A 24,069-nucleotide genomic window follows, 5' to 3' on the forward strand; every position below is an offset into this window, starting at 1 on the left:
GATCATTGTTGAAATTAACTACAACGCGAGAACAATAAGACAAGTTGAGCTCGAGCAGAAGAAACTCGAGGAAAGATTACTCAAGCAGAGGCAACTCAAGCAGGAGCAATTTAAGCAGGAAAAACTCGAGCAGGGAAAACTCGAACACGAGCAATTCAAGCAGGAAAACTCGAGCAGGAGCAACTCGAGCAGGAACAACTCGATCAGCAACAATTCAAGCAGGGAAAACTCGAGAAGGAATAAACTGGAGCAGGAAAAACTGGAGCAAGAAAAACTGGAGCATTAACAACTCGAGCAGGGAAATCTCGAAAACTTTTTTATTTTCTATTACTAGTTAGAGAGCTCGTAAAATTAAGTTAATAAATTTATAACTGTGCGAATACAGAAACTTACATGGACATAATAAAAATAAAAGTAGCTATAGTTGTTAGGAAAGGATGATGATGTACATAAATATGAGATTTTTTAAAATTAAACAAATATGTTCAATTTATTTTTCTGAAAAATTTGCTATTTCTTCATATTACCTTAATGATTTTGATCTAAATATTTCAAACTAGGGGATTTTAATTTGACAATGTCAATCTGCAGCACCCCTTAACAAAAAGACCACGCGACGCCACTGTTAGGTACTATAAAATCACTATACTAAAACATATGTTTACATTAGTTTAAAAACAGACCATAAATTAAATGCAAACTTAATTGCAATTAAAGTATACGACTGATTCTTAGTTTTTACTAAAGTTTTTTTTAAGTAAACGTTTAAAAATAGCATAAAAAAGGAGCCTGAGTTAGACTTCCAAAAAAAAAAAGCACGTCTTTACAGTTTACTATTTTTAAACAATACTGCTAATAAAAGATCCGAACGAAAAAGTCTAATGGAATACAGCGACAACAACTTGAAAATTACTTAGCTATTTAAATACTTTTAAAATGTAGATGGTGGTACTAGTCACTATGAAATAAATTTGTTGTAAAAGTTAACTAAAGAAGATATGTAATGTTTATAAGTGCTTCCTAAAATAAAAAATAAATTAATGATTTTTTTCTAGTTACAATTAGCTTCACTAAAACTAAGAGACGTAATTAAATATATAAAAAAACAATATGTTTTATTCAGAGTAATGATAACAAAATTACATTTAGTTATGAGTATAATTAGCTTCAATAAATAGTAAAAACTTTTTAGTTTAATTTAAGTGAACTATGATTAATCATCAAATATTTTAAACTCAGTAATTTATTTTAAGCTGCACTAAAAATAACTCCAAAAAGAAAACAAAAAACAAGTTTTAATTAATCTAAAATTGATTCATTGTAAAAAACTAGTCTTACATGGTGCGTAATGGTGCATAATCCATTCTGCCTAAAGTAAATAACATCAATAAAAATCTAAAATTCTTTACGAAAATTATCTAAGAAAAAGCGATCTTAATACTTTACTGGGGTATGTTCAAAACCTCAACTTTTCAGCTAAGAAAAATAAAAAAGGGAGAAAACTCAGTTCTACTACAATTATTTGTTCTTTCCAACATTAAATCAACCTAGGAAAGTTTTTTTTATGTTGATAAGTACTTTCCTTGATTTAAAATTTTTAAATATATCGCAACTTTTTCAGCAAGAGCGCAATTGTAGCACGAAATTCAAAACAATTTGTTTCCTAACTTGGAAAAAATATCTCCAAACACAAAAAATATATTTTGAAAAATAGCAATAAAAAACAAATTTTGATGAAAGTACATGTAGTAGTAAAAAAAGGTAATTTTTAGCCAGCAGGGGTTTTGTTAAACCAAAGGAATCTTATAAAGAGCCATCATTGTCCTGGACATGATTTTAAACTATATCTGAGGTATATGAATTAGTTACCAAAAGGTATTTTTCCATTTACTAGGTCCTTTGAACAAATTTTTTAGCGCTTATTTTTTTATCGTTCAATAAACAAGCAGTAAGCATAAAAATCAGTAAATGTTTTATATGGGTCCATTAGAAGATAATTCAAAAGCAGGTATTATTTACAAATTTAAAACTTCAAAATTTTCTAAATTATATTACACCAATTTAATTATATTTAGCTGAAGATATTAGTTCGAAAACAACCATTAGATGGAAATTTTTAAACATTTTAATTGAACATGTAAAATTTTGCTCCCTTTGAAAAATAGAAGGACTAGAGATAGAATTTCTAAGACACTACTGAACTTAAGATCAGAATATTAAAAAAAAAAAAAAAAAAAAACTAAATGTGACTGAAAACTTGAAAACAATACATAACCTTATTTCCAATTATAAATTGAACTCAGATTCCTTCAAAATAAGATTATTAATAAAATTTAAATCATTATGTTACTTATTGTTTATTTTATACGCATGTGTATATATACATATTTATATGTTGTAGCTTGTCTTTAATTTGTACATTGTTATGAATACTAAAATTTAAGTTATCAATGAAACAACTTTATTAATCTGAACAATTTTAAATAATTGTAGAACTTAACTTTAGTCATAACTAAGTGTTATTTTTGATTATATATTTGCGTGAAAAAATAAAAAATAAACTTGAATACAAAATTTGTATTCGTTATTTACCGAAGTATACACAGTAATGTGCAAAGAAATAGATTTACCTTGAACATAAATATTGATGTTTGGTAAAAATGTTATAAACAAACACATGCATAATACCTATACTTGTTAAATAGTGTTTTCGATAGTCTAACAGGTTCTACAAGACATAATAGATGCAAACAAGCAATAAAAGTTAGTTTTTTTTAAATGTTTTTCTTAAATTATTAGTTTAGCTTTTTTTCTTTGATTAAGCGCTGTAAACAGCTATTGAACAGTTTTAGTGTGTATAAAAATAGTCTAGTCTCTTCCTTTAATCTTTTTGTTTATTTAGGTGTTTTTTAGCTTTATTTTCAAAACTATTTTTTGTTTAGTATACTAGAACTGTTACTGTAAAGAAATGATCTTTAAATTATTACGACCATGTTGTTCTACTTCGTTGTACAAATGTTATATAAATATATATTTACTTTTTTTTTAGCTTTAAATATCAAATAATTTTTAAATAAAACTCAATTAAAACAAGTAAAGTAAAAAATAAAGTTAAAAACTACATTTTAAAAATGCAAAAGTATAACGTATAACGTGATTAAAAAACAATATTAAATTTTTATTACCTTGAATCTTTCTAAAGTAAAACTATAAGAGTATTTTAAATTTTTGATTAAATGTTTTGGTATGGATGAATCTTTTATAGTATCAATAACTATTAATTCCTCTTTTTCTTTTGCAATTGAAATAAGATATTTTTCTACATCTTTTACAAAATGTTCTTTCACTCTTGTCTTCGATATCACAATGTATCCTTTTTAAGCTTTGAAAACTAATTAAAAAAAGCAGTGAAGAAGCATGAGAGGAAATTTATAGAAAAGTAGTATTGAGACTTTAAGCAGATTAGTTAACTCTAAATTTGCGACGATATCTAACTGTAGTGTACTTAGCTTGTCATTTAGTAAGCAAGATAACTTTGTTTTAATTTCTGGTTTGAAATTTTCTTTATTATTTATTTATTTTAATAAAGAGGTTTTTTTTTGGTTTTAAAAGATTATCAAAGTATTAAGTTTATGGTATAGAATTATTGTGAAATACCACCAATTAAAAACAGTTTATTTAACACTTCTGAAATAAAATAATAGTTCAAAACTTATTAATGGATGACTTTTTTATAATTTCTAAACCTGAAAGATAACTAATGTGTAATTTTAGATAAGACTGATTATTTGAATAAATTTAAAAGTATCATAGATGACACATCTTAATTTGAAATGCTTGGTTATTCCATAAATTTTTATAACGCAACAAAAATAGAATCTATTACTGTTTATTTTCCTAAACAATTCTTGTCAATCCAAAAAATTAGTCAATATACTTTTAATCTAATTTCACCGGTAGGTTTGATTACAACGAGATTTTACTGATTTTTAAATATTCTTAAGAGAATTATACCTTTTAGTCCAATCTAAGCCATGGTAAATTTACGTTAGCATAAGTTTACAAAGTTTTTGAATGAACTACTAGAGCCGGTTCTAAAGTACTACTCCATATAAATTTTAAAAGACTCAATGCTTTTTTTAAACATAATAAGAGAAATAAAAGCGTACAATACCTTCATTGCGTCGTTTGATGTGAAGAGTTTATTCATATTCATATTAAGTCATTGACGTGTTATGTGACCTTTTATGAAAACAAATTCCATCAATAAATTGGAAAAACTTTATTAAATTATTAAAGATTTGTACTGGTGATGTACGATTTTGACTAAAATCTGAGCTAAAACTCAACACGATGTAGTAGCCATAGGGCTTCTTTTCAGGCAAATCTTATTCATTGTTTTCATGGGTTTCTAAAAGCTAAGGAATAAACACACAATGGTTTTTTTATGTGCTTAAGGGTTAATTTAGAATAGAATACTTCGTTCTGAGTTGATTCTGCGTGCGTTTGTTTACGAGTTTCTAAAGTTATGAGAGCAAGAAACTATTCGGAGGGTTGAGACAAATATTTTATTAGAAAAAAACACTATAAGTTCTTTTTATTTATAAAGGCTTAACTTTAGTAGTAACTTGTTTCCGTTTTAGAACTTTATATTTTCTTTATTGAAAAAAAGCGCTCAAAAAATTTGGTCTAAGGACCTGGTTTACGAAAAAACCTTTCGATTATCGAGTCGTACACCGCATGATTTTACAATTTCTTACTAGCTAAATGGATAGTTTTTTAGTCTAAACCAGGGGTCGGCAAACTGCGGCCCGCGGGCCAATTGCGGCCCGCGAGCACGTTATTTTTTTGAATGGAATGCGGCCCGCGAAAGAAAATTTTGTGGCCCGCGCGCATGTAAAAGTGGCCCGCAGAGCAAAAATATATTTCAAGTAAATTTTTTTTCGGTAATTCGATTTAATTTGTTTAGTTTGGTTTTAAGTCTCTGTATAACATTTAAAAATAATTAGAAGAAGTTGCTACGTTAAATTAAAAATGTGAAAAAGACAGATTAGCATTCTAACAGGATATTTTTCTGAGTTTTATAATAACTTCTATTTTACAACAGCAAGTAATTATCTGAAAAAAGAGTGCTTGAATTTAATAAGTTAGTTATATTATACCTATTTATCAAATAAACTAAATGTAAATGTTTTCCATTTTGTATAAAAGTAATGCACAGTAATTAACTAAAGTGTCATTTCTTTTTAGCTTAGATATTCTTTCCAATATTTTTTATACCTAAGTTTGTTTTAAATATTTTTTATTTGTAAATGTTATGTTTTAGTGTAAAAACATTTAAAATAACATAGTAATAAGAAAAAAAGGTTTATTTAAGTTTTGTTTTGACACATTTTAATTTTTTAGAAGTTTTCTTTGCACTTGAACTAATTTATATGCACACCAACTTAAAAATTACCATATTTTAAACCACTTTTTATAAAATACTTTAGTTAGTTTAAGTTTAGTTTATGCATAACTTTCTAAGTTTGTTTTTTCTACATGTAATATCTAAATTTGTACAGACACAACTAAAACAATATATATGACATAAACTAATATAGTTTTTGTTAGGTACACATTTAAATTTTTCAAACATTGATTTTGTCAAACTAAGTTAACTTTTATACTTTGCATATCAATACACACATTTGCTGTTTTTTGGAGCTACGTATTTAATATAAACTAGACTTAGGGATAGTTTATAAGCATTGACACACACTCAGACTATCACTATTTGAAGACTTCAAATCTCAGGCCAACTAAGTCATTTTAAAAGTTTTTGGCTATAATTGCTTTTTGTATACAAAAATATCAGGAATGTTTTTGTTAATTCAGGCTGGCTTTTTTGCTTAAAAGAGTGGCAAATTAAACTTATGATGTAAGTTTTGCCCAACCCAAAGTGTTAGTTTCAGTTATAATATATGTTATAATATATCAAGTTCAAGCTTTGAATTTGAAAATTTATGCTTAAAAATTTTGGAAAAAAACTTGAATTTGAGAATTTTTGAAAAAGCCTGGAGTTTCAAACAATTTTTACATGTAAAGTAGTGAAATTTCGATTTGACACAAAAAATTTAGCAAATAAACATTTCTTTATTAAAATATACTAAAGTAGCTCAACAGAGTTTTTTAATATTGATATACTTTATAAACATTTTTTAAACTTTAATACTTTATACTAAAAATAAAAGAAAGAATTGTACTTCTAAAAACTTTTGGTGCATTGCACCTTTACTTGTAAAATTTCACCGATTGTTGTGCTTCGTGTTTGAACTAAACCAAGAAATTATACTAAAGTGTCAAAGTTAAAAAAACATCTCTAATAAAAATTCTCAGATGAGCAATAGTTTTTCTATCAGTGCTCTCATCTTAACATATTGATTATAGTCATAATTTGATTTATGCGACTTTATAACCTTAATGCATTTCCTAAATAGGACTTTTTGTTGTCATTGAAGAATTAAACAAAATTTTTTCATTACTGCCAACAAAAATTCTTTAAAAAAGTTTTCAATTATAAACGGTATCTCATTATTAATAATAAATTTTGCTACTTTATAACTTGCCCTAACAACTTTTTTCTGATAATTCTGTAGTTACTGAAGATAATCATGTGTTTTGTTGGAACTGACTTTGGTGATTTGTTTTTTTATCGTTTCTCGCAATAATTCCTAACTAAGGTTTTTTTTTTGTTGCTCTTCTTTTATTTTACAACTAATACTTTTAAATTCTTGTTGCAGATAAAGAATTGCTGTAATGCTTAATAAAAAAGAGGTTTTACTCTTCGCTAATGACTCATTAAAGTTTTATACTTTTGTTAAAAATGTTTAAGAAAGTTAATTGTCCATTCCAGCTGACTTATATTTTTTTGGCATGTAATTTGTTTACTGTTAATAAGTATCTTTATTTCTTTATGTTTTGAACTTTGTTTTAACTGGGTTGCTACACAAATAGGCTATTTTAAAAGCTTGTAAACTCAGATGTGTGTGAAATTTTTATTTCAAACACTTTATATAAATCTTAGAATTCCCAGAATAGTTTTTATGACTGTAGTGTAGTTTACTATTTGTAGTTTTTTCTTGTTTTTTTACACTTTGTGTACTTTTTAATGATGATGATATTTTTACTAGGTACTTGAGCTTGATTTACAACGATTTATTAGCTTTTTAAACTTTTAATGAACTTAGGCTGGTTTGATACAACTCAGACATTTTTGCTTTTTAAGTGACAACCATGTAAAAGACTAGTTACTAATAAGATAATTTATTTAAGTATTCGAGAGTTAATTATGTTAAAGAATTTGTTCTACCTTTCTATAACACAAACAGGTATTAATTTTATTAATTTAACTAATTACTAATTTTTTTAATGAATGTAAACTATTTAACACGCAAAACTTTTTTTTGGAAGTTAATATTCTTAGAAATATGAAAAAAGGGGTTAATAATATTACAAATATATAAAAGTAACTAATAAATTGTCTTTCAAGTTTGGTTTTTATAGAGAGTTAAATTGTATGTAAAATTACAAAAGTATTAAGTTTAACTTAGTAAGTGCTTATGAAAGTACATAGTTTATTAACACTTAAGTATATTAGTCAATGTAAACTTTATTCTAATTTTATTTAATTTAATTTAAATAGTCATTCTATGTATAGCTAAAAGTTATTTATAATGATAAGGTGAACAAAAGTAAAACTTTTCTCTGGTGTGACTAAAACTAAAACCAAAAGATTTTTCAAATGTCACTAAAACTAAAACTGCGGCCCGCGAAGACTTTGTAAACTTGAAATTTGGCCCGCGACCACCAACTGCCTGCCGACCCCTGGTCTAAACCTTAAGAAACAAGACAATCTATAAAATGAAAGAATAGAAAGAAAATTATAGATGTAATAATATGCATTATCTTTTTTAAGCCTTAAACAAAGTGCGCTATTCATTTTGAAATTTTTAAATAAGCTTCGCTAATTTATGTATGATGACAATCGTTTTGTTATAATGAGAAATACAGAATGTGTAAGTAGCTTTTTCAACATAATTTATAGTGTTTATTAAAAACAGATTTCACGATGGAAAATTATTTATGAATAAAGTTAGAATTTATTGCTAGCCAAATGTATGAAAGATATTTTTTTTATATCCATCATTACAAAAAAACATTCACTACCAACTACTAGAACTTTAAACCGCACTAAAATTAAATGACAAAACAAACCTTAATTAGAAAATTTTGTCACCGTGCACATAAGTTGTTTGGCATTGGTATCAGTAAAAGTATGTTAGTGTTATACAAAAACGGATATACTCAAGAGCTAGTAACGAAATAATAATTTTCATTTTTAAAATCTTTAAGTACAAAAAAATATTACTAAAATGTTTTTGAATAGGTTAAAATTTCAATTTATTAATAAAATATATGCACTTCTGGAGAAAATTGTCAGTAAAGCAATTACGAGCTTGTATTTTGCGACTAAACCTGAGTATTGTTGTACTTCAAGACCATCTGCAACATTTAGCTATAAAGACATTTGAAAAGTTTTCAAGAAAAGCAAGGTTATATACAAATATAAATGCTGTTGTAAAAATGTTTATGTCGAGTTAACATAAAAAAAAGATAAGAGCGAAAAAGCATGATGCAAAACATGCAGAAAGTGACTTAGCTTCTGTTGATAAAAAAGTACAGTAGTTGTAAATTCTACAAAACGTTTATGCGTAGCAAATAGTTTGTAGTTTTTATTTCAATTATAACTTTGTGATTTATATTTGTAGTAAGTGAGACATTTGCGAGTTTGAAGTGAGAAATTTAAAACGTGCGCTTTGAAATGATAATGAACTTAGCTGTATATTTCTTAAAATAAGCAGTACTTTATGATGCTAGGTACTAATGACTAGATAATAAGACTAGATAAAAAAGCAAGAGTTTTAGAAAAACACATTCCTTAAAAAAGTGCAAAACACAAAAATAGGAGAAATGTTCTAAAGCAAGTACATGCTCAACGCTTAATTTTATAAAAATTAACAACTGAAAAAATTGATATTCACCCTAACCAAAATTTTAAGTTAGAACCTTAACTTGAACTAAACTAGTTTCTTGCCTTGAATTTATAATAAACTGTGTATCTGGTTACAATTTTTTCAAAGTTAAAACACGAAATGATGCTTTATTGTTAGTATTTTTGTTATATAAAACATGTTTTAAATGAACTTTTCTTTTTAATAGTTATCATTTTCGTTTTGATGTTATATATATAAACTTCAGTAGAGTTTAATTACTACACTTATACTGTTACAATATACTAACCTGTAGAAAAAATAAATAAAAACCTGAGTAATTTTTGTATAAACTTTAACATAAACCTAATCGCTGTTACAAAAAATAAGATTGTTTTATTTAAAACATATACAAAAACTTCATAATTACGTAATGAATAATTTTTTTTGTGTTATTTGTGTACTATTTGTGTTTATTCAGTTCGAATCTAACAGGTGAAGATTGCAGCCATAAGCTATATAAAACAATTGTAATGTTTTGTAATAAGTTATTAAAACCCTATTAGTGGGCTCAGTGAAAGTTTAACTAGTTAATTTAATCTTATTTAGTTTTTATACATATGATCATAATTGTATATTATTACTTTTTCAGTACGCCTAATAGTTTTCATACAATGAATAATAGGTTGTTTATATAAATTTTATTTAGAACGACAAATAAATAGCACTAACCATATTTTTATTTCAATTAAATACTTAAATTTTTTCTGATTAATTACTAATCAACTAGTAAATATAGTTTTATCTGAAATTATAAAGATTTCAATTGAAACTATAAATATGATTAAATATAGCTAACTTACCTACTAATAAAAAAAATGCAAAAAATATTTCAAGATACTTAATAAAAACAAAAATATTTTCTTTATAAAATTATTTGTTTACTTTCTTTAATTTTGATAGTATGTGATTTAAAAACTTTTTTTTCAATATACTTTTATGTAAATGTTATATTAAAGTATCTGTAAGGTCTAAACTAGTCAAAAAAATATAAAAATCTAGAAAAACCAAAGTTCACATTAAAAAAAGTCTCTTTGAAAAAATTAGCCAAATAAATACTAAAGACCATGTAAACATTTACTGCTACAGAACTTTAAATCAGAAAACAGAAAACTCTGATTTTTACTACTTATATAGAAAATATAAGTATTAAGCACAACAATTCTGAGTCATTTTTGAAATCCAGTTTTTAAAGTAATGCACATTTGTATAAATAGCTGGCTGTGTATCAGCGGTTTTAGTGTTGCAGGAGGGTGATCCTATGCTAGTCAAACCATACAACCTCCATCTATATCTTGTGGTTCTCTTCCTGTTTTCATAGACAACTTCTATTTTTGGTCCAACTAATGGACCACCTGAATCTCCCTTAAAATAAACAAATTATTAGTATATATAACTTCAACAATATTTACTTATAAGTTATTTTTTAATACATTTCAAATTATAAACACCCTGTAAATATATTAAAAAAGACTCTTGTTTATAAAATTTTATAAGCTAAAAAATACCTACATTTTATAAAAAATTTAAAAACGTTGAGTTCTATCTCGATGACTAAATATTTTTTGTACACCAGATTAAAAAACCAAACTTTTAAAGCGCTTTTTTAAGTAATATTGTTCATTTATTTACTGAAAACTCTTTTTATAACTTTAAAATACCACTTTAAATTTCTATAGAACTTATTGTATAAAGATTTGGGTTAACTATAAAAATTGCTCAATTTGATAGGTATAGAGCTTATATAAATAACTTATTTACTAATACTTTATAAAATCGGATTTTTTTCACTGAAACCTGGTAATAAATAGAATAGTAATTCGCACTTGTATTATTATTTACAGAATTAAATACAAGTTTAAACTAAATTGCTTAGAAAGTTAACAAATTTATAAGGTGAAGCTCAGAAACATTTATAACATTACAATGTTTTCTAAAATGCATATGCAGAGTTTCAGTTTAATTGAATCATATTTGTTAAATGTCATCAACCAATAATTAAAAACTTAATTACTTGGCATACTAGGTTTCAAGCAGCAGATGAGATGCATGTTTTAAGATGAATAATTGTTTACTCTTATAATTTTAATAAAATTATGCGCTATTTTTTTTTAAACCAAAACGTGATAATTTTTGTGAAATGTAGATATTGTTTGCTTTTTTCATTTGTTTTAAAACAATACTTTTGTGACACGAAAATTACTTAACTACTACACATGAAATATTTAAAAGTTCAACAAAGTGCACTTTTTGATGATCTTAGAAAAAAAATAAATAAAACAAAAAGTTATGACAAAAAAATAGAGCTACTTATAGAAAAGTTTAATACGTAAAAACAATTTTATGGCTACGCTAATCGCATTCATAAACTAGATTATTTATTTTTCAAAAATCTTTGTTTGACACACAAATCCACTTCTTCTAAAAATGTTAGTTAAATTTTTGTACAGTAGTTCTCACGCTTGAAAACCACAATTAACTTGTTGTTAATAAAGTTTGCGTAAAAAGTTTTTTATGATATTATGATGTATTAAAAATATTGAGTAAACTTAATTAAAACTTGAAATAAAGTTAAAACTCAGAAAATAAACAGTACTGATTTTGTTATTTAAATTACTTATAGATTAAATAAGGTTTTTAGCTTGTATTATATATATTTTAATGCGTGTTTCAAAAACAAATCTTTTAAACTACATTTATAAATACGTTAAAACGTTTCATATATTTAGTATATAAAATCTTTTTACCAGTTTTTTACTTAAAATATATAGAATTAAAACATCTTGGTTTCTTTTTTTTACAGATCAACAACTAAAATATTTATGCAAAATAAAATAGATAAATAAACAAATATTTTTTGCAAGTTTTGTAATATTTTATCTAAAACTTTGAGTTTCTAATTTTGTAATAATTGTTAACATACGTGTCTTATTATAAAACATAATTGAGTTCAAGCAGTTCAACGAAAAAGTAAAAAAGAAAATTAAAAAAGTAAAGTTCAAGAATATTAATATAAGACATTTTTTTTTTGTATTGTTAAACAAAAAAATATTTTTTGTGTTAATAAATTTTATGTGAGTTTTCTAAACTTTAAAAATGAGAAAATTTCTAAGTTTTACTTCCACAAAAGCTAAATATAATTCTATTCGTAGTACTTTTAGCACACTTTTTATTGTACAAACAATACCTAATACTTATAATTATTTTAAAAACCTTAATCTTTTGGTTGAAAATTTTCAAAGTTTTGTACTGGTGACATTAGAACTCACCAATATCTTACGCATCATTTTCAGTTGGTCAGTAACTTAACTTTTGAAGCGAAAAGAAAACATATGTATAAATTATAAATACATGCATAAAGCAAAAAATATTGTAAATTACTCACAGTGCAAGTGTCTTGTTCTTTTTCTCCCCCGGCACAAATTACTCCCTGTGGATTGTATTTTTTAAAACCAGTAACTTCGGCATCGCATACTGTTTCATTGTGTACCTTTACTCCAAGCTGCTTCATGTTTTTATTGCTTGGTCCTTTATCTGTTGATAGAGATGAAAGTAAGTAAAAAAACGTTACTTAATAAGAAAACTTAGAAAGTAATTAACTGTTCATATGTAACATGACTTTAATGAAAATAAGGAAAAACGGTTTTTTGGATTGAAACTGTATTTTAAACTCCTTTAATAGAAAAAGTAATTCAATTGAATTTTAATCAATTAAAATAAATTAAAAGCATCAATTTAAGAAAAATGCCGTTAACAAACTAGTGAAAAGTTTTATTAAAACTCTTTAAACTCATTTTTAATTTTCTATAAACAAAGTGCCTTTTAACAAATTTGAAGTTCAAATAAAACTAACACTTAGTATCTCCCCAACCAGTTGCCCAAAGTATATCACCTTCTATTGTAGAAACTTTTGGTAAGCAAATCGGTTGCACAAAGTTATTGAATATGATCGGTTTCTTTAATCTTATAAGAGCTATGTCATTTGTGATAATACCTTTAGAGACTCCACTTGTAAAGTTTTCATGTATTACAATTCTGTCTATTCCTGTTGAGTATTGTTCAAGTTAAATATTTGTTGAATTAATTTCGTAGAGTAAAATGATCTATTTCCACAATAAAGTTATTTTATAAAAAAACTAAGGCTTTAAATGAATAGTAGATTAAGTATTTAAGTCTAAAATTTCCCATTAGTAAGGTGTATTAGTAAAAAAATACTTTTTTTGTAGATAAAGTTTTTCTTATTTGTATACTATGTTTTTTCAAACTAGAAACTTTACAATTAAAATAATCTTCTTTTACAAAATACACTTTTATATAACGTTATCTCTTTTATTTGTTACAAGTGATAAATTTGATGATGTAATTTATAAATTTGAAATATTTTTTTTAAACAGTAAGTTTTTCTGATTATTTAACGTCTAAACAAAAAACATAAATTTACAAAAAATACAATGAAAAACTTTAATAAAATTAATTCTTGTTCAGATTTTCTTACAATTGTAGCAGGGAAACTAAATCATTTTAAAAGAAACAAGAACAGTATACTCTAAAACACTAAACGTCTAATTTTAGTCTTTTAGTCTCGTAACCTAGTAAACCCTTATAATGTAACATTTCATAAACTGTACCAAAAGAGTATAATTTTTTTTTTCGATTTAACTTGAGCTTTAAAAGCTTTTTAGGTAATATTTTATTTCTATTAAATGGCATATGCAAAAGAATTAGACAAGTAAAATTATACGTACAAAGTAAGTGTTCGAATAGTGAAAACATTAAAAAAATTAATCTGATTTGCACATACTATATGCATTACATCATTTCATTTACTGGTAATTTTTTTTACAAAATATTTATAAGTATAAAAATTTACAACACTTAAACTTATAACAAACAAGAGAAATTTAAAAATATAAATTTGTTTATCTAATTGTTTGCCTAGCTAGAGCTTCATAAACAATAAAATACCTTCAAAATTTATAGTTCGAACGTGTAGCTTATGTGTCAGTTAATATTACTTATAACTAGGTTTTCAAAAATTTTTGACTTAAATTAAAACAAAAAATTAGTCTTTTTTATAGATTGATAGATGTTTGTAGTTAAGTTTTTTTCTTTTATTAGTTATCTTACTGCAAATATATTAGTCAAAAAGTTATGGCCTATATTAAATGATACGTGCACAAAAAAAATTTAAAACTAAAAAATGTTTACTTATATTCTTAATTATTTTATCTTATTTATTATAACAAATTGCTATTTTAAACTCAGAGAGTTAACTCTTCTTTATAAAATTGGCTAGGTTATATATTGAATATTATTCATACTCAGAGTTGTCTGTTAAATAGATATAAACTTAATTACATCTAAGTTTTAGTTTACGATTTACCTTCATGTCCAACAAATTTTTGAACTTGTTTTCCATGTACGTGTTCAACACCCATGTATCTTCCCACATTGACTTCGTAATAGCGAGTGTCCAAACTTTTTAAACACGTTTTAATTAATTATAACGATAGCTGTCTAGATAACATGTAAAGTTTCATACCAATTGTCAAGAATTCATACAAAATTTGTAAATTTAGTTGTATGTCAGTTTTTGTATTGAACTTTTTTTTTAGAACCTAAATGCAAATCTTTAACTCACTCAGCGAAGTTCGTTGACTTAGTTTGACGATTTGTGCAGTGGGCAGCAGTTACCAGCCAATGCTTACAAATAATTGATGCTCCGCACAGAAACTTCCTCTCCTTCTCTCTTTTAATTACCATGGCTGTCCATGGATGACTAAATGGGTAGGCTCTGTTTTAAAAAAATTTGCTATAATTTTTGTCTAAAATTCTGTAGTTATATAAGTTTTTATTAGCTTTGTCTAAAATAAAACAGTGAATGTGAGTTTAGAATATACTCATTTATTTGTTTTAAAGTAGAGGTGTGTTTTAGAATTGATTATTTTTACATCGTTCTTAAAAAAAGTATGGCGGTTTCTTAAATTTTTTAACATTTAGTTGAAAAATGAACAGTATAAGAAAGTGGTTTTTTATTATACAAATACACCTTTTTAATTTTATTTGAATTATTTGAATTTTGTAACATGACTTAAAAAAAAAAAAGAGAATAGAAGATTAAAAAATATAAACAAAAAGTTAAAACTTTGTTTGGTTTGCATAGAGCTTTCAATGGCCAAGAAAAAGATAGATTTTGTGTCGATTTTTGATGATTATTTAATATAAAGTAATAGCGCTTCGGTGTACAACTAAAAATTCTGACTTTTTCAACAAAACTTTTTTATTGTTTATTTATTTTTTCTATATAAAGACTTTAATTTTATTCTCAACATTTTGTTAAAGTACAAATACTGTGTAAGTAGTAGCTTGAATGTCTAGAATCAACAATTTCGTTTCAATTTCGGCACTTGTTTTATAATTGGAATTATAAGTATTTTCAAAATACATTCAGCAAAAACTTACTTAAAATGAAATGTATTATTTATAATTTAAAAAAAGCGTTACATCAGTTCTATTTCTTATATTGTATAGTATTGAATAATCTTTAAACACGCAGTAAACTTTTAAAAAACTTTAAAAAACAATCCGACATTTCCAGTAGTATTTCACCTCTTCCTTCAGTTTAAGAACTCATACTTTAGAGTATGATTTTACTACTTCTAACATCTACTTAAATTAATCTACTACTCCGTCAAGAATATTTTGGATGATATTGACTGTTTTTTTTTAAACTATTATCACCATTAAGTTTGTAAAAGTTTTCAGACCTTTTAAGAACCTTTCAAAGATATTGTATAGATTTACCAGTGATAAGCCAATTGATATAAATATCAGACTCTGAGCTCAAAAAAAAGGAATCTATTACTGTTTAGTAATACCGTTTACAGATTCTCGTATAGTTTACAGTAATTATAAGTATCTGCATAAAACTTGTATTCAAAATGTTATATGATTGAACTTTTTGATAATAAAAAACTTTTGTTAGATGTTTTTTAATGCAGAACGGAATGCTTTGTTTTACGTTGCGCAAATTTTGAGAAATAGCTTATGGTTATGAGTAAGTATTTACACTTGAAACATCTTACATAAAATTTTTATCTTCATTTTCAAACTAATCGCAGTTTTAATCTCTAAAAAATCACTAAACACCCCTTTAAAAATTACTAAGAATTTTTAATTTAAGTAGTTCCACAAATAGATTTTTTTAAGAATTAACAAAAATCAGTCATTCTTTTGAGACTAAGTCCTTTTTTTATTCGATGTGTTTTCTTTGAATACAGTTTTTTCTAAAAACTTGTCTTAATACTAAGTATAAAAATGCAACCAATCAAGTCGTGATCAGTCTGACATTCGTACTTGAAATGAATCTTTTGTGAAAAGCACCATTTACGCCTCTGTACTAACAGTTTGATTAAAAATTATCAAAATGGTTTTTAAGACTACTATTTTAGTGAAAATAAATATTTTGATTCAACACAAAACTTATCAAAAGTCATAACAGTTAATAAAACAATTTTTATCCATTATTTGCTATCTACTCCAATCGTTTGAAACATATGCACTTCTAAGTTTCAAAAGTTCAAAAATTTTATTCAGAAACGAATAAATGTAAATAAAGTAACCTCGTACCACCAACAATTTTTTTAGTTATTTCCGATGCAACGTTATTAGTTGGTAAGGTCAGAGGTGAGCCTGGATAAAACTGAGGTGACCCGCAATCTGATGGGTAACAAACTTTCTCTTCGGCTTCTACTGTTACCCATTTACCTGTAGATATTAAAATATGTTGAAGAATAACATTTTAAATTCATTAAAACTTAAAATGGTATAAATAACTGTAACTTATTGAAATATAATTTAGAATTAGGTACTTAATGGTGTTAGTTTGGTAACTTTATAGTAATTTTGTTTATCTAAATCAACTTATCTTTTAGTAAAACTTTAATAATTTATTTCTTTTCTTATATACAAACTCATGAGTTTCAGAAATAAAAACTAAGAAATATCAATAAGCTTAACTTGTAAAAAAAAACTTCCTTTTAGTTTAAAAAAAATTTATATACTGTTAAAATAAAACTTTTAACTTTTTTTAATCACTATTATAAAAATGCTGTCACAGTGACCGAAAGATCATTGTACTTATACTAAATTAACTATTTAGTTTAAAACCAACTATGAAATATTATTAAAAGCGGTTAAAAAACTTTTAAGTAATTATTTCTTATACATGCATCAAATATTTTTATCTTTGGACTAAAAATGATACTGAACTGTTTTGATATATTTATACATATAGAAATAAGTTGATTAACTTAATGAATTAAATTTTCAACACAGAGACCACCTTAAGGGCTTAAAAAAAGGTATATTTTAAGTTTGAACAACCACCTTATTTTATATATACACTTATTTGTGTTAAAAGTTTGATTTATTATTGAAATGTAGTTTAAACATACCTAGTTTTATTTAAAAAAGAAATCTCAAAGGTTATTACTTTTATTTTAGTATTATATTTTATTGCATCAAACTTTCACCCGAAATTATTGTTTATGCATTAAACTTTTGATAACCTATTCTAACTTTTAGTAATCAATAAAGATGACGCTTATGTATATTTACAACCTATACTTTGCAAGCCTTAGAATTCAATATTTTAATGTAAAAGCTTTAAATACACCACAACGTATGAAATGTTTTTTCTACTCGTTTTTTTTTTTTCATTGTTGAGTTTTAACAAAAACTTACAAGAAAACCACCGACAAACTCTCTTTTTGTAAGGTGCAGCTGTAGTTGGGGCTTGTGTGCTCGTCCGTACAGTAGTCGGCTCTTCAGTTGTTGTCCTAAAACACCATTGTAAAACACCATTGTAAAACACCATTATAAAACACAATTGTAAAATATCTATTTAAACGTGTCAGTACTTCTATTTTTTGCAGTTGTTATAAAGGATAAAAAACTAAAAGTACATGTGTTTAAATAGTTCAACAAGCACTTTTACTATTTAAATAGCTTGCATTTGTCAATTTTTTATATTACTGGTATTATATCAACACTTTTAGTCTGCTTATACTCAACATATAAAGTTACAATATAATTAGATTTAAAAACATAAATAACAAGAACTTTATTTGAATAATTACAATAGTAGTACATAAAGTAGTTAACTAAAAAAACTAATGACTTTCTAACTAAAGCTGTAAGTTAAAAAAGTTTTTAAATAGAAAGGTTGTGAACTAAATGGTTGGAAAAACTTTATTTTATAAATTTCTAATCTGGAAATAGGGCAAGAAAGACAATCAAAATTTTTTAAATGCTTAAATACTGTCTAAAAAAATATTTTTTTATATGTGATTAAGATTTTTTAATATACGATTTTATCCATGCAGTGGGCATGGAATTTAAAGCAAAAATGGTTTTACTACACATTTAATAACAAGAATTTTTATAACTTAATATAAAGGTTTAGTTTACAATTAAAACTATGCGTAAGTAGACATAATTTCTCTAAATCTATCTTATCAAAAGACCTTTTCGAGTCCTTAAATGGTTTGTTTAGTTCTCAAAAACTAAGTTTACATTAACTTATATATTGATAACCTAAAAAAGAAAACAATTCTTACGGTGGTAAGGTCGGTCTTGTGTACTTCATTAGCTCGTTATTGGATTTCTTTAACAAGTCTTGTAAAGATAATGATTTATCAAATTTGTTCATGTCTAGCTGATCAACAAAAGAACTTTTAGGTTTTTTGCTGGCAATTTTCACAACTAATCCTGTTAGTAGAACATTTTATACTTAGCTTTATTATATTTTTAATGATTTCGAGTAAGAATGATATTAAAAATTAAAACTATTTAAATACAATATATTATTTTTTTAACACAAACTTCGAAATGTTGTTAAATTTTTTACGTAGTGTTTACTTTTTAATTCTACTACTACCTTTTTTTCTGTAGCAAAGATTTTTGTTTCCTATTTTCGTAAAACAACAGTCAGCCTTTTCACACTGATCACTTGTAAAACTTCCACTTAAACAAGATTCCATTTTTCCATCGGGATTTTGACATTCTTTAGGTGGGCATTCATTTATTGCTTTATAAGTTTCAAAAATTTAGTAAACTTTTGATATCAATTAATTTTGAAACTTTATTAAGCTTCATAACTTTTGGAACAGCTTACTTTTAATCATTTTTAAAATTGAAATTTTTAACTTAATTTATAATGACACGTAAACTTAAAATTCTACAATACTCTTAATATAACGATACTTTTAAAACTAATAAAATTGAAAAGATTATATGAATTAAAAAAAGTTTATCAAAAATTATTAAACTACACTTTTTTATTTGTATACTGTAACCACTTAATTAAAGTATAAGTTGTAAATAAGAAAAAAATGTATAGCTACTAAGGTGAAAAGTAAATCAATCAAAAACAGTTATTGTTTTTTTGCTGTTTTAATAATTTTTAACGTTTGTTAGTTTTGCTAAGTTTCACAAGTTTATAACCACAAAAACGGTACAATAAAGAACTGAGGTGAAAAGTAATTAGACTAAGAATTACTGATAATATAGAAAACCTAATATTATAGCTTTTAAATGATTGGTTAAATTACGATGTTTTAACTGTACGTCTTTGTAAATGAAATACTTTATATTTTGCTGTAATGTTAAGTAATTGTATTATTTACAAAGTAATTAATAAAAATTAGAAAATCCATACATTTAATTTATTTATTTCTTATCGCTTTCTAATAATTTTAGAATGTTTATAATTATTTTTCATTTTTTTATATACTTATAACCAACAGATTGCGCAAACAATTGATACAAAAACAGTTTAAATACATTTTTATTAAACTGTTCAAAAATTTATGCTGAAAAAAATACTTTTTTTTAAAAGTTGTAAAATAATAAATGACAAACCACTGGAGTAGTAACATTTTAAAGAAGACGTTTCTTCACTTTCATCCCAACAACATCCTCCTCGCAAACACGATCGCATTGTGATGTCACTTTTGCCACATGATATACGTTGACTACGTGATAATAAAGTGCAGTGAAATAGGCAGTCACGGGAGTATTCTTTTTGTTAATAAAATGTTATGTCGTGTAAAAAAAATATATTTAAAGGAAAGATAAATTGACAACATAATAGATTACCTGAAAAATACTTTTGGATGTAAGAACTTTTGATAACATGTTTTATATCCTTACTTTACTCTTTTTTATAGATATATATTTTTAAATGGGTAGGTGTCAAATTTGCACGAGCAGACAAAATTTCACGAGGGGACTAAATTGCACGAAGACTTTTTTGTACGTGGGGACATTTTTGCACGAGCAGACAACTTTGCACGGAGACATTTATGCACGGATTAAATCTTATTTATATATATATTTTTTTTTTATAGATTCATTTTTACATTTAATTTAGTTTATTATTTGTTTTATTTTACTATCACTGTCATTACTTACCCTTACCCTCGGTCGGTAACTTTTTTTTTTATTAATTTATTAATTTTTTTAATTTTTACTATCACTGTTACCCATGATCCTTACCCTCGGTCGGTAACATTTTTCTTTTCTTTTTAATTTTATTTATTCATTTTTTTTTTTATAAAATAATTTTTATTAGTTTTTTTTTACTATCACTGTTACCTCTAACCCTTAATCTCGGTCAATTTTTTTTGTCTTTTTTTTTTTTTTGTCAATTTATCTTTTAGCATTTTTTTCAGATTTTTTGTATATATACTTCTCTTTTTTTTTACTCTCGTGAAAAAATGACCCTCCATGCAAAAATTGTCTTCGTAAAATTTTGTCCCCTCGTCCAATTTTGTCTTCGTGCAATTTTGAACCGTTTATTTTAGATAGTGTATAATTGCTTTAAATTGTAAAAGTTGTTAATTAGTTGTAAAATATGATAAGCTAGTAAAGTTAAAAAAATAAAAAACTTTACTGTTTAAGTTTTTTCTGACTTTAAATTCATAAAAAATGTTAAAGTAATAATGTTTTAATAGTCAACAAGTTTTAATAATAACATTTTGAAAACAAAAAAAAAAAGGTGTAGTTTTAAACTTTATAACTAAGTATTTCAACTTTTGACTTGAGCTAGTTATTATATTATAGTAAGTAAAAAATACATTGAATGAGTACTTTTTTTTTATAACTGGTAATAAATAACTTTTAATATCATCATAAAAAACTGTAAGCTTGTTATTATTAAAAAAAAAATCGATAAGATGTTGCAATAGTTTCGGAAAGTATTTATAAATAAACTCCTATTTTTTTAATTGTTGACTTACGGATTGTGGCATTTGTTAACTTGACTCCAAAATCGTTTTTGAAATGCTGTCGTTCGCTGTTAGCAATTGAATGTTCATTATCCGTATTAGTTTTATCTTCTGGTTTGTAACACCATGGTTCACCGTCCTCTGCATCTTGATCCCAAATACAATCTGAAATTTATATCTTATTTTATCTTTCATAGATGTATTTTGTGGAGTATTTTATTTTTTAGAAAACAAACGTAATACCTATCAGAAACTACATAGATCGTTTTGTTTATTTAATGCAGGTATTTTTACGAATATATAATAAATTTAATACCTTTGATAAGCTTATAAAATCGCTCTCACTGTAAACCTACTTAATTAGAAAAAAACTATTTGTTTTAGCAAAAATAAAACTTTATATTTAAGTTTATTTCAGTCGTTAAACTTAATTTAATTAAACTAATCAAAAAAATAGATATATCAAATAATTATTTATTAGAGTTACACGAATAATCTTAAAGTTTTAGCTAATGCATACTGTCATGAAAGCAATTTTGCATTTGCTCAAATGTTGTTATACTTTCATATTCTTTTCCTTTTCTGGCACAGTCGATTTTGATAGCATAAGAAAGTTCTGCAAGTATTTAATTTTTTATTAAAGTTAAAGCTTAAATGTTATACTGAATATTATCTATTCAGATGATACAACTTAATTTACTGCTATTTTATAATATTATATGTTTTGATTTTTTGGAAACTAATAAAAAGATCTCAACTTTTAGAGGAGAAAAAATTATATTAAACTTTAGTTTTTCATTAGTACTAAGTAACTTTTGTTTTTTTCTCTTAACTTATAAATTCAAACTTTATACTTTTACCATATTATTAAACGTGCCTTTAACAACAATAAACTAATGACTTACGAGATATTAATACCGATAGATATACAAAGACTGCGTAATATTTCATAACAGTTTTTGAAGTTAAGCTCTTAAGATATTCTATCTGAAACAAAAAAAAATTGTCTACTAAATAGATATAATTTACGTTCTGTTTTAAACTTTATCTCATAAAAAAAATTAGTAGACAACTTATATACACACACTTTAATATATACCTTTTTTAAACATTGATAAGTAATTAAAAGAATAAATTTTAATTTAGTTTGAGCAAAGGAATAAAAAACGACTTTAGTAGTTTTAACAAGACTTAGTAATTTTTTGCATTAATGAGAATTCGTACAGTTTTGTTAAGTGTCAAGTTTTTTGTTCAAACTGAAGACTTTGTATTTAAAGATGATATTGTTTTATTAGTACTAAAGTATATAAATTTAACATAGTTTTTATAAATACTTCACTTAAAAAAAGTTTTATCATATATGGAAAGCCTCAATATTGAAGAAAAATAATTCATAAACAGATTTTAATATATTTCTAAAGTTTTGGCTTGCAAATTTGAGGTTATGCATTATTTAAAACTTGTTAGTAGATATGTTTACTGATTAAAATTATAAAAAACTACCTAACTGCTTTAATAAATAAACAACAGTTATTTTTCGATTGCAATTTAGTATTTTTGCTTTGAACAGAGATAAGCTAAGAAATAAAGTTTGGTAAAGTAACAAAACTTTATATTTGATAAATTTATAAGTTTGTTAAAAATTTCATTAACATTCAAACATATTTTGTTGTTTATTATTTTCTAAAAGCAATAGTACTTCTTCAGCATCGAAAACTATCTTTTCATAAACAACTTTTTTAATTTACTAAAATTCCAAACAAATAACTTACTTATTTTTAAAAATTTTACGTGTCTTTGTACTGCATGCATACTAGCTTATTGTTAATAATTTTTTTAGTATGACCACTACAACAAACAATAAAACTTAATTAATACAAACGAGTAGCTTTTATAGTAACGTAAACACATAAAACGCTGCTGACTTCTGTTTTATGTGGATAAATTATTTTGCAGGCTCAATAGACTACAACTATTTTTATAAACAGAAGCCAGCAGCCTTTTGTTATAGATGGGCCGGATTTACTAAAAAAAAATATTTTGAGACCAGAATTAAAACATCCTTCGCGTACTACCTTGAAATTTGAAAACTATACTAAAAAATTTAGAAGCAGACCTGTAAAAAAATTGTCTACAAATTAGCCTTACTGGTTACTCTGATTTGGATTTGAAGTAATTTGAAAATGTTTCTGATGAAAGTATAAAATTTGCTTGTTTTGTTCATATACTTGTGAAGCAAAAAAGTAAATCGGGACTACAAATTTATTTTTGGTAGATAAAAATGGCCCGCGGGCCACAATTTAATGACCTCTAAAACAAAATGAATGAAAATAGTAAACAAGTTTTGTTTCCAGTTTTCACCCATTTTCATAAAATTTATTTATTTATTTTTGAATTTTTTGTTTATTATAAGCACTGACGAGCTCTTTAAGCGAAACATTGTTTGCAGAATAAACTTTTAAAAACATAAAAAAAAAATTAGTAGAAACTTTAGATTTCTTACTTTATACATACAAACTGTAAAGCTAGCTATTTAGATAAAAATTAGTAGTAAGTTTTAAAATGTATTTCAATATAATTTTTTGTATCGTAAGCTATAAAAAATCGAGAAAAGTTTTATGTTAAACATTTAATAAGTTTTTTTTTTAACACGTACATCAAAAAAATACATATAAATTCAACTTTTT

General features: G+C 24.9%; 1 protein-coding gene across 2 annotated transcripts; it reads right to left on the reverse strand.

Moving 5' to 3' along the window:
- Nucleotides 1-9,979: 9,979 nt before the first annotated feature.
- LOC145844733 (CLIP domain-containing serine protease HP8-like) lies at nucleotides 9,980-22,365 on the reverse strand. 2 transcript variants are annotated; one of them, XM_082952158.1, is made up of 13 exons: nucleotides 22,288-22,365; nucleotides 21,903-21,998; nucleotides 21,395-21,547; nucleotides 20,016-20,174; nucleotides 19,033-19,182; nucleotides 18,713-18,863; nucleotides 17,838-17,932; nucleotides 16,715-16,859; nucleotides 14,734-14,886; nucleotides 14,476-14,570; nucleotides 12,946-13,137; nucleotides 12,478-12,626; nucleotides 9,980-10,457 (listed from the first exon to the last, which is right to left on the reverse strand). In XM_082952158.1, exons 1-13 carry the CDS (start codon nucleotides 22,331-22,333, stop codon nucleotides 10,242-10,244), a joined length of 1,800 nt encoding a protein of 599 aa, XP_082808284.1. In that variant the 5' UTR covers nucleotides 22,334-22,365; the 3' UTR covers nucleotides 9,980-10,241. The 2 variants fall into 2 exon arrangements, with proteins under 2 accessions (XP_082808284.1, XP_082808293.1); XM_082952167.1 differs by lacking the exon at nucleotides 20,016-20,174.
- Nucleotides 22,366-24,069: the final 1,704 nt, after the last annotated feature.

The sequence above is a fragment of the Thalia democratica genome, chromosome 1, assembly GCF_965202585.1.
Source record: "Thalia democratica chromosome 1, ktThaDemo2.hap1.1, whole genome shotgun sequence".
Lineage (NCBI taxonomy): Eukaryota > Metazoa > Chordata > Thaliacea > Salpida > Salpidae > Thalia > Thalia democratica.